The sequence below is a fragment of the Echeneis naucrates genome, chromosome 14, assembly GCF_900963305.1.
Source record: "Echeneis naucrates chromosome 14, fEcheNa1.1, whole genome shotgun sequence".
NCBI classification, from domain to species: Eukaryota; Metazoa; Chordata; class Actinopteri; order Carangiformes; family Echeneidae; genus Echeneis; species Echeneis naucrates.
Window position 1 is genome coordinate 21,038,094 of NC_042524.1, and position 15,403 is coordinate 21,053,496.

General features: G+C 38.8%; 1 protein-coding gene across 2 annotated transcripts; it reads right to left on the reverse strand.

Moving 5' to 3' along the window:
- Positions 1–926: 926 nt before the first annotated feature.
- jhy (junctional cadherin complex regulator) lies at positions 927–10,385 on the reverse strand. 2 transcript variants are annotated; one of them, XM_029520006.1, is made up of 5 exons: positions 9,818–10,385; positions 6,054–6,149; positions 5,056–5,402; positions 4,175–4,463; positions 927–1,608 (listed from the first exon to the last, which is right to left on the reverse strand). In XM_029520006.1, exons 1-5 carry the CDS (start codon positions 10,190–10,192, stop codon positions 1,414–1,416), a joined length of 1,302 nt encoding a protein of 433 aa, XP_029375866.1. In that variant the 5' UTR covers positions 10,193–10,385; the 3' UTR covers positions 927–1,413. The 2 variants fall into 2 exon arrangements, with proteins under 2 accessions (XP_029375866.1, XP_029375867.1); XM_029520007.1 differs by having other exon boundaries at positions 4,138–4,463.
- Between the last annotated feature and the right edge of the window lie 5,018 nt (positions 10,386–15,403).

Below are 15,403 nucleotides of genomic sequence, written 5' to 3' on the forward strand. Positions count from 1 at the left end.
CTAAAGCTGCAAGATTCCCACCTTCAACAGGTCTTGTGTTACATTTACACACACACTCAAAAATTAAACACACGCACACACACACCTTCGTCCTGGGAACTTTCTTGTCACTGCCTTCCGGGTCCTTGGTTCGTAGAAAGGGAATCCTACTTATCTTTTTGTTCTGCTCACGGATTACATTTGAATACAGCTTCTGTCGTTTCATTTTCTCAGCATGATGATGGTGAAAGGGTGGGGTGGGGTCGGGAGTGGGAGGGAAACAGAAGCAGATTATGAAAGGGGTTTTAATTAACTGAGCCATTTCTCCCTTAAGGCCCTTCCCTTTGTGTCTTTCCTCCGCAGAGCCTCTCCTCAGAGCCCAACAAAACCAAACACAGCTATCCATTCAGCAGGCCTATCAGCATTTACACATATCATTCACTAATAGGCTTGGCCCTGGAGCTGCACATGGCTCAATCTAGTGTAAATTGGCAAAACATGCTCACTTTTTACAATTGGAAATTAACAAAAGGTATATCAAAGCACAAAAAGCACTTAACTTCTTAGGGGTACTCTCATTTGCTCAGTATATGCAATTTTATCTCTGGAGCTGCATGGGGGCCTTTAAATTACAAATTGTGGAAGAGAGTCAGTGGATACACAATGATATTAGTGGACATCAGGGTTTAGGCACAAGAGAGTAAATTCTGTCTGAAGTCCCTCCTCAGATGATATTGCCTAATAGCAAATCAGCATAAGGTCCATCAGGGAATATTTTATCCTGTATCATTCTCTCACCTGAAAGACTGAGTAAAGGCCACATAGGTTCCCTACATTCAATATAAAGAACAGAACATATAGACACCACATAGTGTAATAAACTTACAGATTGCTTCCATATATAAGTCAAAAGGTCCATAATTGATTTTTAGCCAACATGGAAGCTGGTGTGAGTTCTCTTTGCAACAAGAATTAAACTTTTGTCTTCTGACAGTCAAAACGATCCTTCTTACATGTGAAGAGAAGAAGAGTTCAGAGTGCAGAAGATGGGGAACCAAATGCAGAGGGACTTGTATGTGGCTAAATGCAGATATGGCACTGTGTAACTTTATTTGTATCTGTGTGTCTGGGCTTTGTTTTACCAGTAGCTCTTTCACATGTTTAGGTATATTCATCACTTGCAAATGCATACATATTTTTTCAGTGTACCTACATAACGTATATTAATGTTTTTGTGATCAATCAGCTATCCATTTTCACAGTACTGCAGTTAGATATGAGCTATATTAATTGATTGCAACCAATTACACACTGTGTAAAAAAGCTGATCTGATCTGAATTTAATTTTATGATCATATTTCACACATTTGATATGCTTCTCTTCATACATCAGCAATCCCTATAAACACAAAGGCCAAGAGAAGAAGACTGTACTTACAGACCATACTTGATCATCTGACTTGCTTGTGCATTATCCATCATTTTATATGAATCTGTGTACCTTCTGGATAAATGAAGCATGCAGGTGAGAGAGTGATGCTGCAGGTAAGTACTTACTGGATTTTCAACAACTGGGTCATCAGAACGCTGGGCTTGCAGGTTTTGATCTGACTTCATATGTTTGGATGCCTGATAGATTGATAAATAAAAAAATAATCAAACAGGGCACAGTGACCTTATGTGCATCTATCTGGGGGGTCCTTGACATAATAAAGCCTGATTCTCATCACACACAGGCTATGGGGCCAAGAATAGCAGCACTGTTGTCAATCAAAACAACTAGATGGCTTGAGATGAAACTAACAAACTGACTACAAATATAAATGCAGATAGTAAGAACATGTATCCTGATGGCTTTGATAATCCTCTGTCCTTTCACCTTCACCAGTAGGATGAATCTCAAGTCGGACTGTTCTTGTGCAGATGACGATGACAATTAACCATAATGAGCCCATTAAATTTTGATTGTATGAGCAAGTCATGCTTTATCAATTCTGTAGTACAGAGTGAAACCCCAACATCTTTGAGTCAATTTATTTACTCTTCTCTTTGGGTGAATTGAGATGACTTTTAATCTCAATCTCTATTTTACATATAATACTGATTAGCAAATGTTAGCATAAGAGACTTTTGATGATGCTGTTACCATCAACATATTGACCATTTTATTGTAAGTGTGAAGAATTTGTGTTTATAGCCTTATAGGAGAAAGCATGGGTGTAGACTTTAAGTATCCCTTCATACTTTTTAATTGAAGCATACATGATCCTCACTAGTGGGTTGTAGTTCACTGGCAATAGATTCATGACTGTGATGTCCTATTGATTTGGAAAGGTAAATTTGAGTTTGTGAGAGGGTATGTTCAAATATCACAGCTGCCTGGGTCATCTATAAAATAAATGTATGTATATATATATATATATACATATACATGAAGGTACTTTCCTCAAGGACTTTAATGATGGGCTGAACTGAAGCAATAAAAACAACATGGGCAAGTACAAATCGATGTATCATATACTACTCCTCCGCTGGTGATGATTTGCGTGGCCATGTATACATAGATCCATGCAAACAAAATGGTAGTTAATCATTCCAGATTGTACCGACTGCTTTTAGGAAGGGGGATTTCAGTTAGCTTTAGCCATTGGCAATGCACACAACAGGGTACCTTTCTTTTTCAAGCCCTCTCCCCTCTCCCAAAAACCACTAAGTCACACTCATCTGCTTTTATGCCCCAGCACAGCAGCCAGACCGCTATACAAATTGAGCCTGTAATCTTGTCAGATGATGGCTGACATCCTGAGAGAAAAAGGAGGTCAAGAGGTTGGGAGTGGTGGGCATCACAGGAGGACTACCTCAAAGTACCAGTGTGAAAACATGCCTAAGCATTTAATCATATATTCTAGCCTTTATTGGGAGTACCTAAATCCACTGCTCCTAGTTAAGTGGTTTGAAATCATGTATCACAATGAAATGTAATCAAGACAATAATTTTCTGAGTTTTTCATTGTAATGTAACAGTAAGGAAAATTTATAAAAAATTATCAATCCATCTCTGTTAATTCCAAATTGACTGAGTATTGTATTGTAGTATTGCTCAGAACACTGTCAGTTATATTTAAAGTGGGTCATCTGAGCACAGAGACTCATCACGCAGCGGCTGTATCATTGTCTTGTTATGGCATTGAAAACAGGCCAGTTTGTGTGTACTCGCTTTACACAGGTATCATCAATGTGTCTTCACAAGAACACAAATGAATATGTGATAATAAATATAATGACAGTTATTTACACTTTTAAATAGTTACTTCCTTAATCCTTATTTGACTTGTTGCAACTCCCCAGGAAAAAGCAGGATCCTTGAGTCTCTTTCCTCTCAGGACCCAACTACACAGCTCAGCCACACAAACCAAAGAGAGGGGGAAAAACAACAGCAGCTGAATCATTAAATGTAAATTGGCTTCTTTAGTGGCCCTGTGCTGCGCAGACTCTCCTTTCTAATCACCTTACCCTCTAACGCATCTTCAAATGCCTTTTCAGAGTCTGCGGCTCCATGGTTTGTATAGTCATCATCTTATAGCATTTGAGTGTATCTTAGTGAAGCTAGACAATTAACCTGATGTTTTATGCTCTCTCTGTTACCAGAGCCCTTCTGATGGATTACACAGTCCCTGCATGGAGATAGTTGAAGGGATTATGTGGGACTTCAAACAGGGATTTATTTGTGTAACCTCTTGTGTATGTGCGGATTAAAGGTGAATGCCACTCAACTGTCACTTTTGTTCAGTGAAACTGCATAATGTGTTCTTTTTCTAATTTGTTGATGATTATTCAGTATTGGGTGAAAATGTTTTGTGGTCATGTTTAAAAATCATTGCATGGGGACGATCTTAATTAAGTGCACCACAGTATATTTTTTGTCACATTTACAACCATTTACTTTTTTAAAAATCTATTTATGACTATGGCTAAAAACAGGGGAGGTATAATGGGTTCATTTGTTTGTGATGAGAGTCATGGGTTTTTATTGTGATTTTGGACCGGATATTTTCATTGGTGCCAGTTACTCTAAACAATGTAAGCAATGCACTGAAAATTCAGTGAATGCATCACATCTTAGCCATATAACATGAACCAAAGACACACAATAATTACCAAAAACATGTTAACACTGTCTTCAGGCAGCACCAACCGTTAAAGTAATTCTCATCCTCCTGTGCTTCTGTTTCTCCATCTGAAGTAGATAGCTGTCGAAGCTGCTCCCTTGGATGGCGCTAACAGTGTGGACAGTCTGACTGGGGTTCATCTTCAGTTGTTTTCCTGTCATTGACTTTCTAATGGGTGGAAGAACTGTACAGGATCCCAGGCCCTGAGAAGAAGCTGTGGTTGGTGTCCAGGGAAGGTATTGTGGAACTTGATTTAAACTCCAAGTCTGGTCCTCTGGTCCTTCACAGGTTAAAAGCCACTGTGCTGCAGTTGTCCTGAAACATAAAGTTATGATTGAATAAAGGGTCTCGTGATAATAGATTACATTTGCATATTTCTTATATGTTGCTGTGGTATATATTGCATATGGCTATGTTTTCATTTATCTTCAGATGGCTCTAACAGACATATGTTTTTCTGTTATTTTACAAATCAAATCTAATTTATTTATAAAGCACCAAATCATAATGGACACAGTTACATGAAGAGCTAGTTATAAATCCAGCTCTTTATGGAGTTGTGAAAGAAACCCAACAAATCCCTTTCAAGAGCAAGCATATGAAAACTTTAAGAGGCAGAAATGCTCCTTGACCATTTAAGCTGACAGAGAGTGAGAGAGAGAGGCAAAAAATATCTAGAGATAGAGAGCTGAAGGAGAGGAAAGGCTGAGGGGGAGTGGAGGGATGGAGAAAAAGAGCAAGAGAGGAGAAGACGCAACAAAAAAATTCTGCATAGTGTGTTCACATTCTCGCTTTGAATATTACTTGCTCTACTTTTTCTGTTAGAAGTTGTCATCATCCAGTTTTTACGACATAATCCTTAAACTTTGAAATCTCTGGTCAGCAACAAATGGTAGAGATGTTTTACCTTTTTCCAGGGTGATGAAGTCGTACATTTTGCCCTTCCAGAGATGTGTGGGAGAGCTTTCCTGGATTTGTTTGTTGATACCTTGGGTACAAGGACAGTTGAACTTCAGATGAGGGTCTCCCATCAGGATGGCCATGCAGAGATTCTAACTTGATGATGGCTTCCTGGCTCCTCTGCTGGAGTAATGAAAGAAGATGGGGTGAGGTGCTGAGGAATTGAATGGTGGGGGGCAAAGGCTGTGATGTAGTTGTCCTCTGAGGTTTGAGTTTAGTTGCAGGAGCTGGTCTTGCGAATGTGGATCTCCGACAGTCTCCCTGCTCAGGTCTGACTGCCTGGGCATGGGGGTGCTGCAGAGAGAGGACCAGAACACATGTTGCTTTTAAAGTTTATATTTGCAACATTTTACATTTCTGTAAGATATCCTAGATTTTATTTTAAGGCATTTCTTGAAAGCTATGTGAAGAAGAAAGCATCAACTCTATGTTTACCCATTTATAACACAAACATAAAAACAACAAACAAAAATTTGATCTCAGTAAGAGGCACAATTCTTCTTTCCCAAGAATAAAAGGAGATGGCATTAATTTTTGCATGATATGAACAAACTATGTAGTGCAAGGTCTATTAACTTGTCTCTCATGTATCTAGTGCTGCTGATATGGCAGCTTTTCCCATTCCAGTGAGGAAAAATTTACACTCCTCTATTTGGCTATGTTAGGGTGAATACACAAGTGCTCAAATATAACACTCTTCCAATCCCCTCCTTTTCTACTCCAACTCCTCTTTTTTTTTAATAGCCGGTGGCAAGATAGGAAGCAGCACCATAAGTGATCAGGTCACATTCCCATTAGAAAACAACGAGCCCTGGTATTCTGCAGCAGCTCCTTTGTCAAAGCGCAAACATTTGAGCATCCACATCCACAACAATAAACACATCACCAAACACAAATGTTTGAAACAATGTCAAAAAAGGAAACAGAATAGGGGGGATATCCTACCTGCAACTGTTGAGTTCTCTGGAACCACCTCAGCTCAGGATCTGAGCTAATCTCTTGATTTTCTTCTGTGGCATTTTCCTTCAGAGTTTCATGAACCTTAAAATAGAACATATAGCCTGAGTGACTCCTGATACAGACGCAAGAAAAATATTTCCATTGAGACCAGTGACAAAATTCATTAATTTGTTAATTCATCTTCAACCGCTTTTTTGTTTCCAGATCGCGGGGGTCGCTGAAGCTAAAGCTCATACTGGGCGAGGGCAGGGTACACCCTGGACAGGCCGCCAGTCTATCACAGGGCCAACACACAGAGACAGATATACAACCACTCACACTCACATTCAGACCTACTGCCAATTTAGAGTCATCAATTAGCCCAAACATGCATGTCTTTGCATGGTGGGAGGAAACCAGAGTACCCGGAGGAAACCCACACAAGCACGGAGAGAACATGCAAACTCCATACAGAAAGGTCCCTGGCCCTGGAACTGAATCTGCAACTTTCTTATTGTGGGGCAACAGCCCCAATAATATACCTATTATTGTTGAATCCAGAATCAGTGCCTGTCCTCTTTTCCTACATCATATTCCTTTGATTCACTGCCATAGTTGCTCCCAGTTTATTTATTTGTGACATGGAAATATGTTGTGGTAATGCTGTAATCACATATCATTGGGTTAACTCCAGGACTTCCCCTGAGGCAGAGGACCATCTGAGTGGATCAATATTATTGACAGGATGAAGGCTTTTTGCTGAATGCCCCTAATTCTATGTGGTTGAATAGGTGAAGGTCAGAAGGAACAGGTGGATTCAGTTGTAACATATCAATCAATAAGCGTGTTTGTGATTTCTCTTCTTCATCTACATCTAATTCACTGCTGAACAAGGGCAGAGCAGTTGTTTGAAGATTAGGAGCAGGTGCTGGTGACTACTGTATGTCTAGCAATATACCCACAAACACAAACATTCATACCAAACACACACACACATTCTTGGCACCTCTCACCCTTACCTATTCCCAGTCCCATTGCCTTTTGTCACCCATTATACTGATCCCAATCAGTTGGAGCAAATGATCAAGCCTGTATTGCATTTTGAGCATGGTAAGCTGTGTAATATCTTTTCTACTAAATTGGAAGGCTCATAATTGCTTCTCTGTAGGATGATGTCATAACAAAGTCTGCCAATTGCAGCTAGCTGTATTATCTCCTGTACACATCTGCTTTTTGCAATGAAGACTTCAAAGGGGCTGTGGATCTTGAATTGCATTTAGCTGCTATTGTGGAAAGCCTAGGTAATCTTGATTAGGTGTTTAGACTGAGGCTGGGTATACCGTGGCAGAGAGCTCCCCAGAGCTTTGGTCTAAAGCTATTAAAAGATTGTACATTATGTTCCCCTGGCTTTGAAGTAAGGGCCTGCGAGAGGAGAAGGGATACTGAGGGCTGAGTGCAATAGCAGAAGATTGATCTGCTACTTCTGTCTTTATCAAAGGAGGCCCATGCCCCGATGGATCCAATCATTGCTACTGCCACTCTGCCACTTGTCCGGGCTAAACATTTGCAGCATTAGGAAGTTGTGTACATTTAATAACACGTCTAATTTTAACAAGTTGCTTTCAGATGGCCACTCTCTTCAGAAGACCCAATGGGTTGTTTTAGAAAGACCTTGTAACAACTAGCTCGTCTGGACATATATTGATTTGTGAAACCGATGTGATTTGTACATGGAGTGTTGCTATCTTTTACAAGAGCGAGGAAACAAGGATGAGCTTTGTGATAAAAATTGTGCAGGTATTCTGATAACAAGTATTGTTTTTGTTTTTGTCTGTCTCTCTCTCTCTCGCTAAATTTAACTCTTAGATTTTTCAAAAAATCTGTCCTAAATATCCTAATCCTAAATATAGGCATTATTTCTTTGAAAAATAATCATATTTTAGAATAAGATTAATTTTAATCCAACCAAGAAAAATAACCACAGTATAAGTAGAAACTGCAAACTGTAGTAGACTCACTGGTAGATAAATGTGTTGAATTGTTGTGTGCCCTGTTAAACAATGTTGAGTCACTAACCCTAAACCAAACCTGCATATTATAAATGGACTGTCCAAGTTCAAATAATTATCTCAATTGTGTCTATAACCATGTTAAACAAAGAGCTGAGATTTGTTATAATAAACTCTGGTTTAAAAAATACTTGAAACTTTAAACTTGAAAATCTCTGCTAATATGTTACATTGTAGCCATAGCACAACTGATTCATAGATTAGTGTTGTAATGACACAAAAAATGGACTATATGTAAATTGGATCTCTTATCCCTCATTAAGTGAGATATGTCTTTTGGGAGACAGAGAAATGGAAAACTAACAAGCAAATTCAGAGGGAAAATGGCAAGACACAAAGGTTTAGGAGAGGGAATGGCCTTGGCTCTGTTTACCATTGTACAAAGCTAACAGCACTTGACTATGTAAATGGTGATGATATGAGACATTGTAGAGGGCTGGGGCTCAGATGGGTGAACAAGGTTGTTGGTATTATAGCCAGCAAACTGTCTTGTGGCCCAACAAATGGGGAATGCAGGCCATCCTAACCAATTATGCCACTGTGCCAGGTGCAGGGATGTTTAAGAGCCTATTGGGAACCATGCGTCTCTGATGTTCTAGTTGTACACATCAGCTCATAATAAGCATAGCCAAACATGGCTCTTCTCATAAGGTGGAGGAGAAGGCAGATAAAAACAGCTGTGCTGCTTTGCCAAATTAATTTTTTCAGACTGGGTCAGAGCAAACATAGGATATTCTCATTATTGTTTGAAACAATAATGTAGGGCTTATAGCCACCCACAATATTACTAAGTAAGTATAAGATCAGCTGATACAGAAGAAAAATGGAGATGAAATGAACCCTGTTCAATATTTTGCTTATGGGGCCATCTGTATTCAAACACCTGCTCATTAATAGTGTCCAAGATTAGAATCAACTATCAGTTTAAATACAGTAACATTTGGCTACAAGGACAGTTAATACATGTGTGATGACAATGTTGCCACCACTACAATCAGGATCTCTGCCTTACCCTTAAATGTCCTGCTCAAACATTTGGTAGAGCACGTTTTGACATTTGAATGTATTTTAATACATTTGCCATGAAGTGTCATCTCGTTTGGCAGAGGCCTATATTTACAAAATTTTTTGTTCGTTTTTTGTTATTATTGCCCCAAGGAAATAAAAATGCAAAGAAATAATTTTTCCATTGCTTTTTTTCTTAGTGAGAACATTAAAGGGTTATATACATAACTTTACACTCACTTGGAGCTCTTCACAGCTAACACCTCATCAGTCATCACTAAAACCAGCGTCACAAAAACACTCTAAATGCTGAAAACAAAAGGGTAATGAACAGCGGCCACTAGATTGAATCGATAAAAGTAATCTGCCATCACAAAACACTGACCAGTTAGGTCATGGAGTATCAACACAAAAGCAGAACTATTGGGTTGTCTCTGGATTTAAAACACTGGCTTGTTCCCAGTCAGATTTCATGCCTGATCAGCTGACTGTAACATTAGCTTGGCACAAAAAAAATCATTATCAATACTAGTGCAGCTCCTGGTGTCTGTTTCTGTAACTGCAGGCAATTGTAGGAGAAAGGCTGTCTGGATGCTGGATGCTATGCTGTCTAATGGTCCATTGACACAGTTCAAAAATATGATTTCAGTAATAAAGAGATATTAGAGTTTGAGAAAAACTATATTATGTACACACCTCATTTATATTATAGTGCATCTCCTGCTTCAGTGAATGAGCCCTTGTAGAGTAGCCACATTTAGATCTGTTGCATCCTAGGGTTAGTTTGTTTGATTCTACTATGTCCTTCATTTGTCCTTCTGGCTTTTTGTCCAATAAAACTTCAGGACTTGTCAATGAGGTAGAATTGGTGCTCTGGATGGGTGCTCCTTGTGTACATGTTGGTTGTTGTTGATGTTGGATCTGAAGTTCTGTTGCATTAGTTCCTGGTGCTCTGCATTGTAAAGCTTGGTTGTGACATGGGGTGGATGTTCCTGAGCTAGAGGTGCTACTTTGAAGATGTAGGCAATAGGGCTGGTCTGGCTCAATGGCAGCCATATAAGGAGTCAGCATCACAGCTGGACTTGTGTCAATGAAAAATCTGTATACTTCTCTTATATCCCGCCTCTGTCTATTCAATTGGATTGAGTTCTCTTCATGGACTTGACAATATTCCTCAGTAGCAATCTCTGGATTCTCCCTGCAGCAGCTATTGGTCTTCAGTTGGTTCCTCCAGTTAGGGTAATAGCGCAAATCAGAATAGGCATCCCCCGAGAGGGGCCAGCTGTAAGATTAAAGAAAGCCAAGAGAGCAAAGAGTAAGTCATTATAAATAACATACAGACGAAGAATGATATTTGCATGTTATAGCTCTAATGCTACGCTTAATTAATTACACATGAATGCAATTATAAAAGAATGTATACATTCTAACAAATTATATTCCCAGTAATTGATTAAATTGTTGGTACACTGCTTCATTAATGACATTTCAAGTTTTACAGACACCTGAGTGCCCCATAGTCCTGTGCATTGAGGTCAAAGGGGTCAGAGGCATTACACCATTATTAGAATGATGATGTCCTCAGACAAAGTATGAAGCCTTATCAGAGACTTCTGAAACTGAAACAGATGAGGGGGATTATGAGCCTGTATTTACAGATAATTTTCGTATTTTCACCTCCATGCACACTAATGAGAATGTATTTGAGAGCTACTAGCGGGGGAATGGTTCACAAACGGCAATTTTCAGCTTATGAAATGGCTTGAAAATTGCAGGCTAAAATGCTTTTTCTGATGGTGATGAAAAGATCTCATTAAAATAAATAGCAGAGAGCCTCTTTGTTGTGCTTACTGGGAGGACGAAGAGAGCCTAATTCTCCTGCTGTGATGCTGTGTGTGGGGGCGCAAAGCACACAGTTGCCTAGGTGTAGGGCCCTTCACTTCGATGAGGCCAAAAGGGTAAGGGATGTCTCTCTAATGACTGAGACTCAAACAAGTTGGAGAATGCATTATAGACAATATGCAGCAAGACGTGTTGCCTCTAGCACTGGGAAAACACCACAGTCCATTATTTTGGCCCAAGACACAGACACCTAAACACAAAAGCAAGTGAAATGCAGTGACAGATACTGAATGGAAAAACCAAAACTGGTCACACTGCCTATACTAAAATTTCCTTTCGCAATTTTGGGGTGAGATATGTGCAAAATATAGTGAAGAGGCATGAATAGGGATGCTTGAATAGGAATCTTTTGTTTGAATAAGGAATGCCCATTGGGTTTATAAACTATGCAATTGCATTGTGTAGAAAGGGTTACCTGCTTTGAGGAGCTAGTAGAGAGGATGATGAGAACATGATAATGGATGAGACTGTGTGTGCTGCCTCAGTTCTAGCAAATGGAGCCTTTTGTGGGAAAATGTCAAGTTTATTTTCCCCTGAAACAATGTACTTTGGAGGCAAACCCACACTTGCTGAGCATCAATCTGCACAGGTTAATGACGGTAAAATTGAGAATGCCCCTTTTCCATTTTGAAGGGAGATGACTGTCAGACTGGGTCTGAAGGAAAGAGAGCAGGAAACAATAGTACGAGCGACAAGATTGCAAAAACAGATGAGGTGGTGTCCTCATCATAGATACCTACCTCACTCTATCAAAGGAATGAAAGAGAGATCTCCTTTACAGCCACAGTGATTCATGTTAATGGACCACGAGTGACCACTTATTGCGATCCACCCAAACAATGCAAAAATCTAATTTCCCTCAAATGAAAGCTGTTATTCTGAAAGCATAACTCTCACTTCAATGTACGATAAGTGGCTGCATCTCATTAAATAACTGACACAGTTTCATTGTAAAGTGGAGAATGAAAGCTATTTATCTTTTATCATCAATGTGCTGTTTAAAAGTAAAGGGCTTGATTGCTTCTGCATCATCTTCATTGTGTTACATCTAAGCTGTGCTATTATCTGCTTAGTTTTCAATTAATTTGTCACAGACAGTGAAAGTGACAGCCTAGTCAAACGGCCAAAACTGAACAAGGTCAGTCACAAATCTCCCTCAACTGAATAACTTATATTAAGTTCCATGTTTACAGATTTTTTGCAATAGACAAGGCTACACAGCCAATAGTGTCAGCGGTTTCCACAGCAGTGTCTATGTACTATGCATATCCACAACCATCCAAAGTAAAATTAAGTTTTAATCACACTATTTTCACCAAAGCAGACTGCAGTTTCGCCTTTATCTGTCAATCATTTGCAAAGTGCCATTAATTACTGCCATCTACTGACCAGACTGCAGAACTCCACCTCAGGATGTCTAGTTTTCCCTTAAAACCAATATGTCTTGTCTGTATACCCAAGGCTTCATAACTCAGATATCCAGTGCTGTCCAAAAGAAAACAAAGAGTCAAACCATTGCACTGAATTAAATGCCCCTCTATTACCATGAACATATCCACACACATATTGTCATTTATTTTAACAATGCAACATACAGTCTCTTCTGGCCACTGCTGCACCAAACTTTCAGACAAAAGTTCTATTGATGCATGTTTTAAAGAAAGTACAATTTTTTCTCTCATTTTAAAGGACAAAATAAACAAAAGCTTTAGTTGGAAAAGGCCAAAAATATCTAGAGCCTGATTGTCTTATTTCTTTTCATGTATTGTATCATATATACAGTCAAACATGATCCATATTTTGCTTAAACGGTTGAAACTTTCTCACAGTAATAAAGAAGCAAACCCAGTATGTGTTATTTACAGACTCTTGTTACTTAGTTTTATGTGCAACAGAACACACTTATGAGTACAGCCACCTGATGCAGGTGCATATATAGTCAGATGTTCTTTGAACATCATCACTTAAATGCAATACCAAATAAGAGGGTTAGACAAAACAGAAATTTTACAACTTACCTTCCTCTACTTTCATCTATTTTTGTATCAAAGAACTCAGCGTCAGTGGTAGGGAAGTTTAAGGTTGTCTCAAGCCTATCAAGAACTTGAAGATCTTCATCATTATTTGTGTAGTCATGCTCTTTATTTCCCTGCTGTAAACTATCAGCATTGTCCTGTTGTGGTGGTGTGTACTTGTTTTGATCATGTTGGTTGACACACGTCAGTAGCTGCTGACAGGTTCTCTTTTGGACAAAGCTCTCTGGGTCAGAATCTTCATGCTCCCACTGAATGGACGATGTGGCTTGTTCTGGAGAAGGACACCTTTTTTCCTCAGTCTTCAATACTGGAAACATGCTCCCAAGTTTTGAGTCCTCTGTCCATTTTAGTTCTTCATGAGGATATTTTCATCCTCAAAGTTTTGTTGTACAAGAGTAAAAGCATCCTATAGGAAGAGAGGAGATAAAGTATGAACATTCATATATTTACTTAATGAGATACAGACAGGATGAAAACAAAAGCTGATGATTTGGAGACATGGCTTTGGTTCCTTTCATCTAGCATCAGATTCTGTATCATGTGTTACAGACACATTACAGACTTGAAGCAAAGGATTCCTGCCACTTTTCTGCTTGCAATTATGATTTAGATTATACCACCTCCTGCACCCTCTATACTTTCATGCCCCCTACCCGAACCAGGGTCTGTATCCCCACCCCGCTTTCACTGGTGCAGTTGGTGAGAGGTCAGAGTAGGTGATAGTAGTGCTGTTTGAGATAGTTGTCTTTGTGTGAGGAGCGGTGATGGCTGGCATTAGGGGGGTGACGCTGGGACGCCAGTGTTGACGGTCTAGCCTTCTGGAGGTGTTGTGGGCCTAACTAGACGAAACACCGGTGAAAGGAGGTTCCCACCTGATGACCCCGAAGACATGATAGCTATCACCGCTCACTGGCCTAGTTGGATATCATCTGTAGGGAGCATAGAGCAGTGTGAAAATTTGTTGCTAGGAGGGTGTTCACTGAGTCTGGTCCATTTTTTTGTCGCACAAGTTTCTTGTGTTTCTCTAAATATAATAAGTGATACAAGGGCCCTGGAACTAAAATACCTAAATGGAATCTATCCACTGCTAATATTATTCTCTACAATATTGTATTATAATATTCTCTCTTACTTCTTGTTGTGGTTTTGTTTTTGTTTTTCCTTTGACATAATACAATATGTTCAAAAAGGCTTCTTTTAAGGCCAAGTAAAACTCCAAGTAAAATCCAATTAGTCAGAATTTGCTCAATTCATCTCAGTGTGGAATAGAATGAGAAACTTACTTCCCCAGTTGCTAAGTGACATTCTGCCTTCACTCTGATTTTTGACCAGCAAAATCACCAAACTTTGAATTGGAGAGAGGAGGACAGAACTCACCTCTCAATCAGAAAATATGAATTATTTATTTTTGTCTTCTTTTTATTATTACATAACAAAACAACATTGGCAGCGAGTCATTCAATGGGGTATCAAGGATAGAGTTTTGGTTCAAACACAATAAAGACTAGATATAGAGAAAAAGTAATAATGTAAATCAAATAAGTGAAATTGTAATTAGTGAAATTTTTCCTTTAACATGGATGGATGTGAGTCAACCAGAAATCTTCTGGATAATATAGATTCTAGATGATATTTACTATGGATTTAGAGATACTGTTAAAATATGTTTTTTCAAGTTGCATTTTATATATATAAACATAAACAAACATACATAAAAAAAGAACTCACACACACGCACTAAAATGCTTAAATGGAATCTATCCACTGCTAATATTATCTTGTTTGGTTTTTCCACAATAGTTTAGGTTTTCCTGTCAAGTGTAACTGTTCTTTTGTTCCACAAGATGGAGCCATTTGAAGTAAAATCATTGGTAGGGTTGACACGAAAATGCATATATTTTAAACTATTTCATACTATTTTTCTTCATACTATTTCAGACTTTTTACAGTTTTGTTAAATACAATTGAAAAAAAAATCATTGCAATTTGAAAATACTACCATTAACTTCTGTTACATTTTGTTGTAGTGTGCACTTGTGTTAAAATGAAAAAAGCAAAGGAATCAAAAAGGAACGACTGAAATATCAAAGTTCAGGTTCCTCCATTTCTCGTGATCATCTCCGAGATGATGGTTGAGGTGTCTATCTTTGGTAAAATCAGCTGATTGGACATGATTTTGAAAGATTTTGTTCATATTAACTGTCAGAGTTGGCAATGCAGACCAGAGCAGAAAACCAAGCCATGGGCAGGAAGGGGCAGCTTCCAGAGTTCACAGACTGGACAATTTAATGTAATATAATATAGCAATTTTTAAGACCAAAACATACACACCTCAAAATTGTAT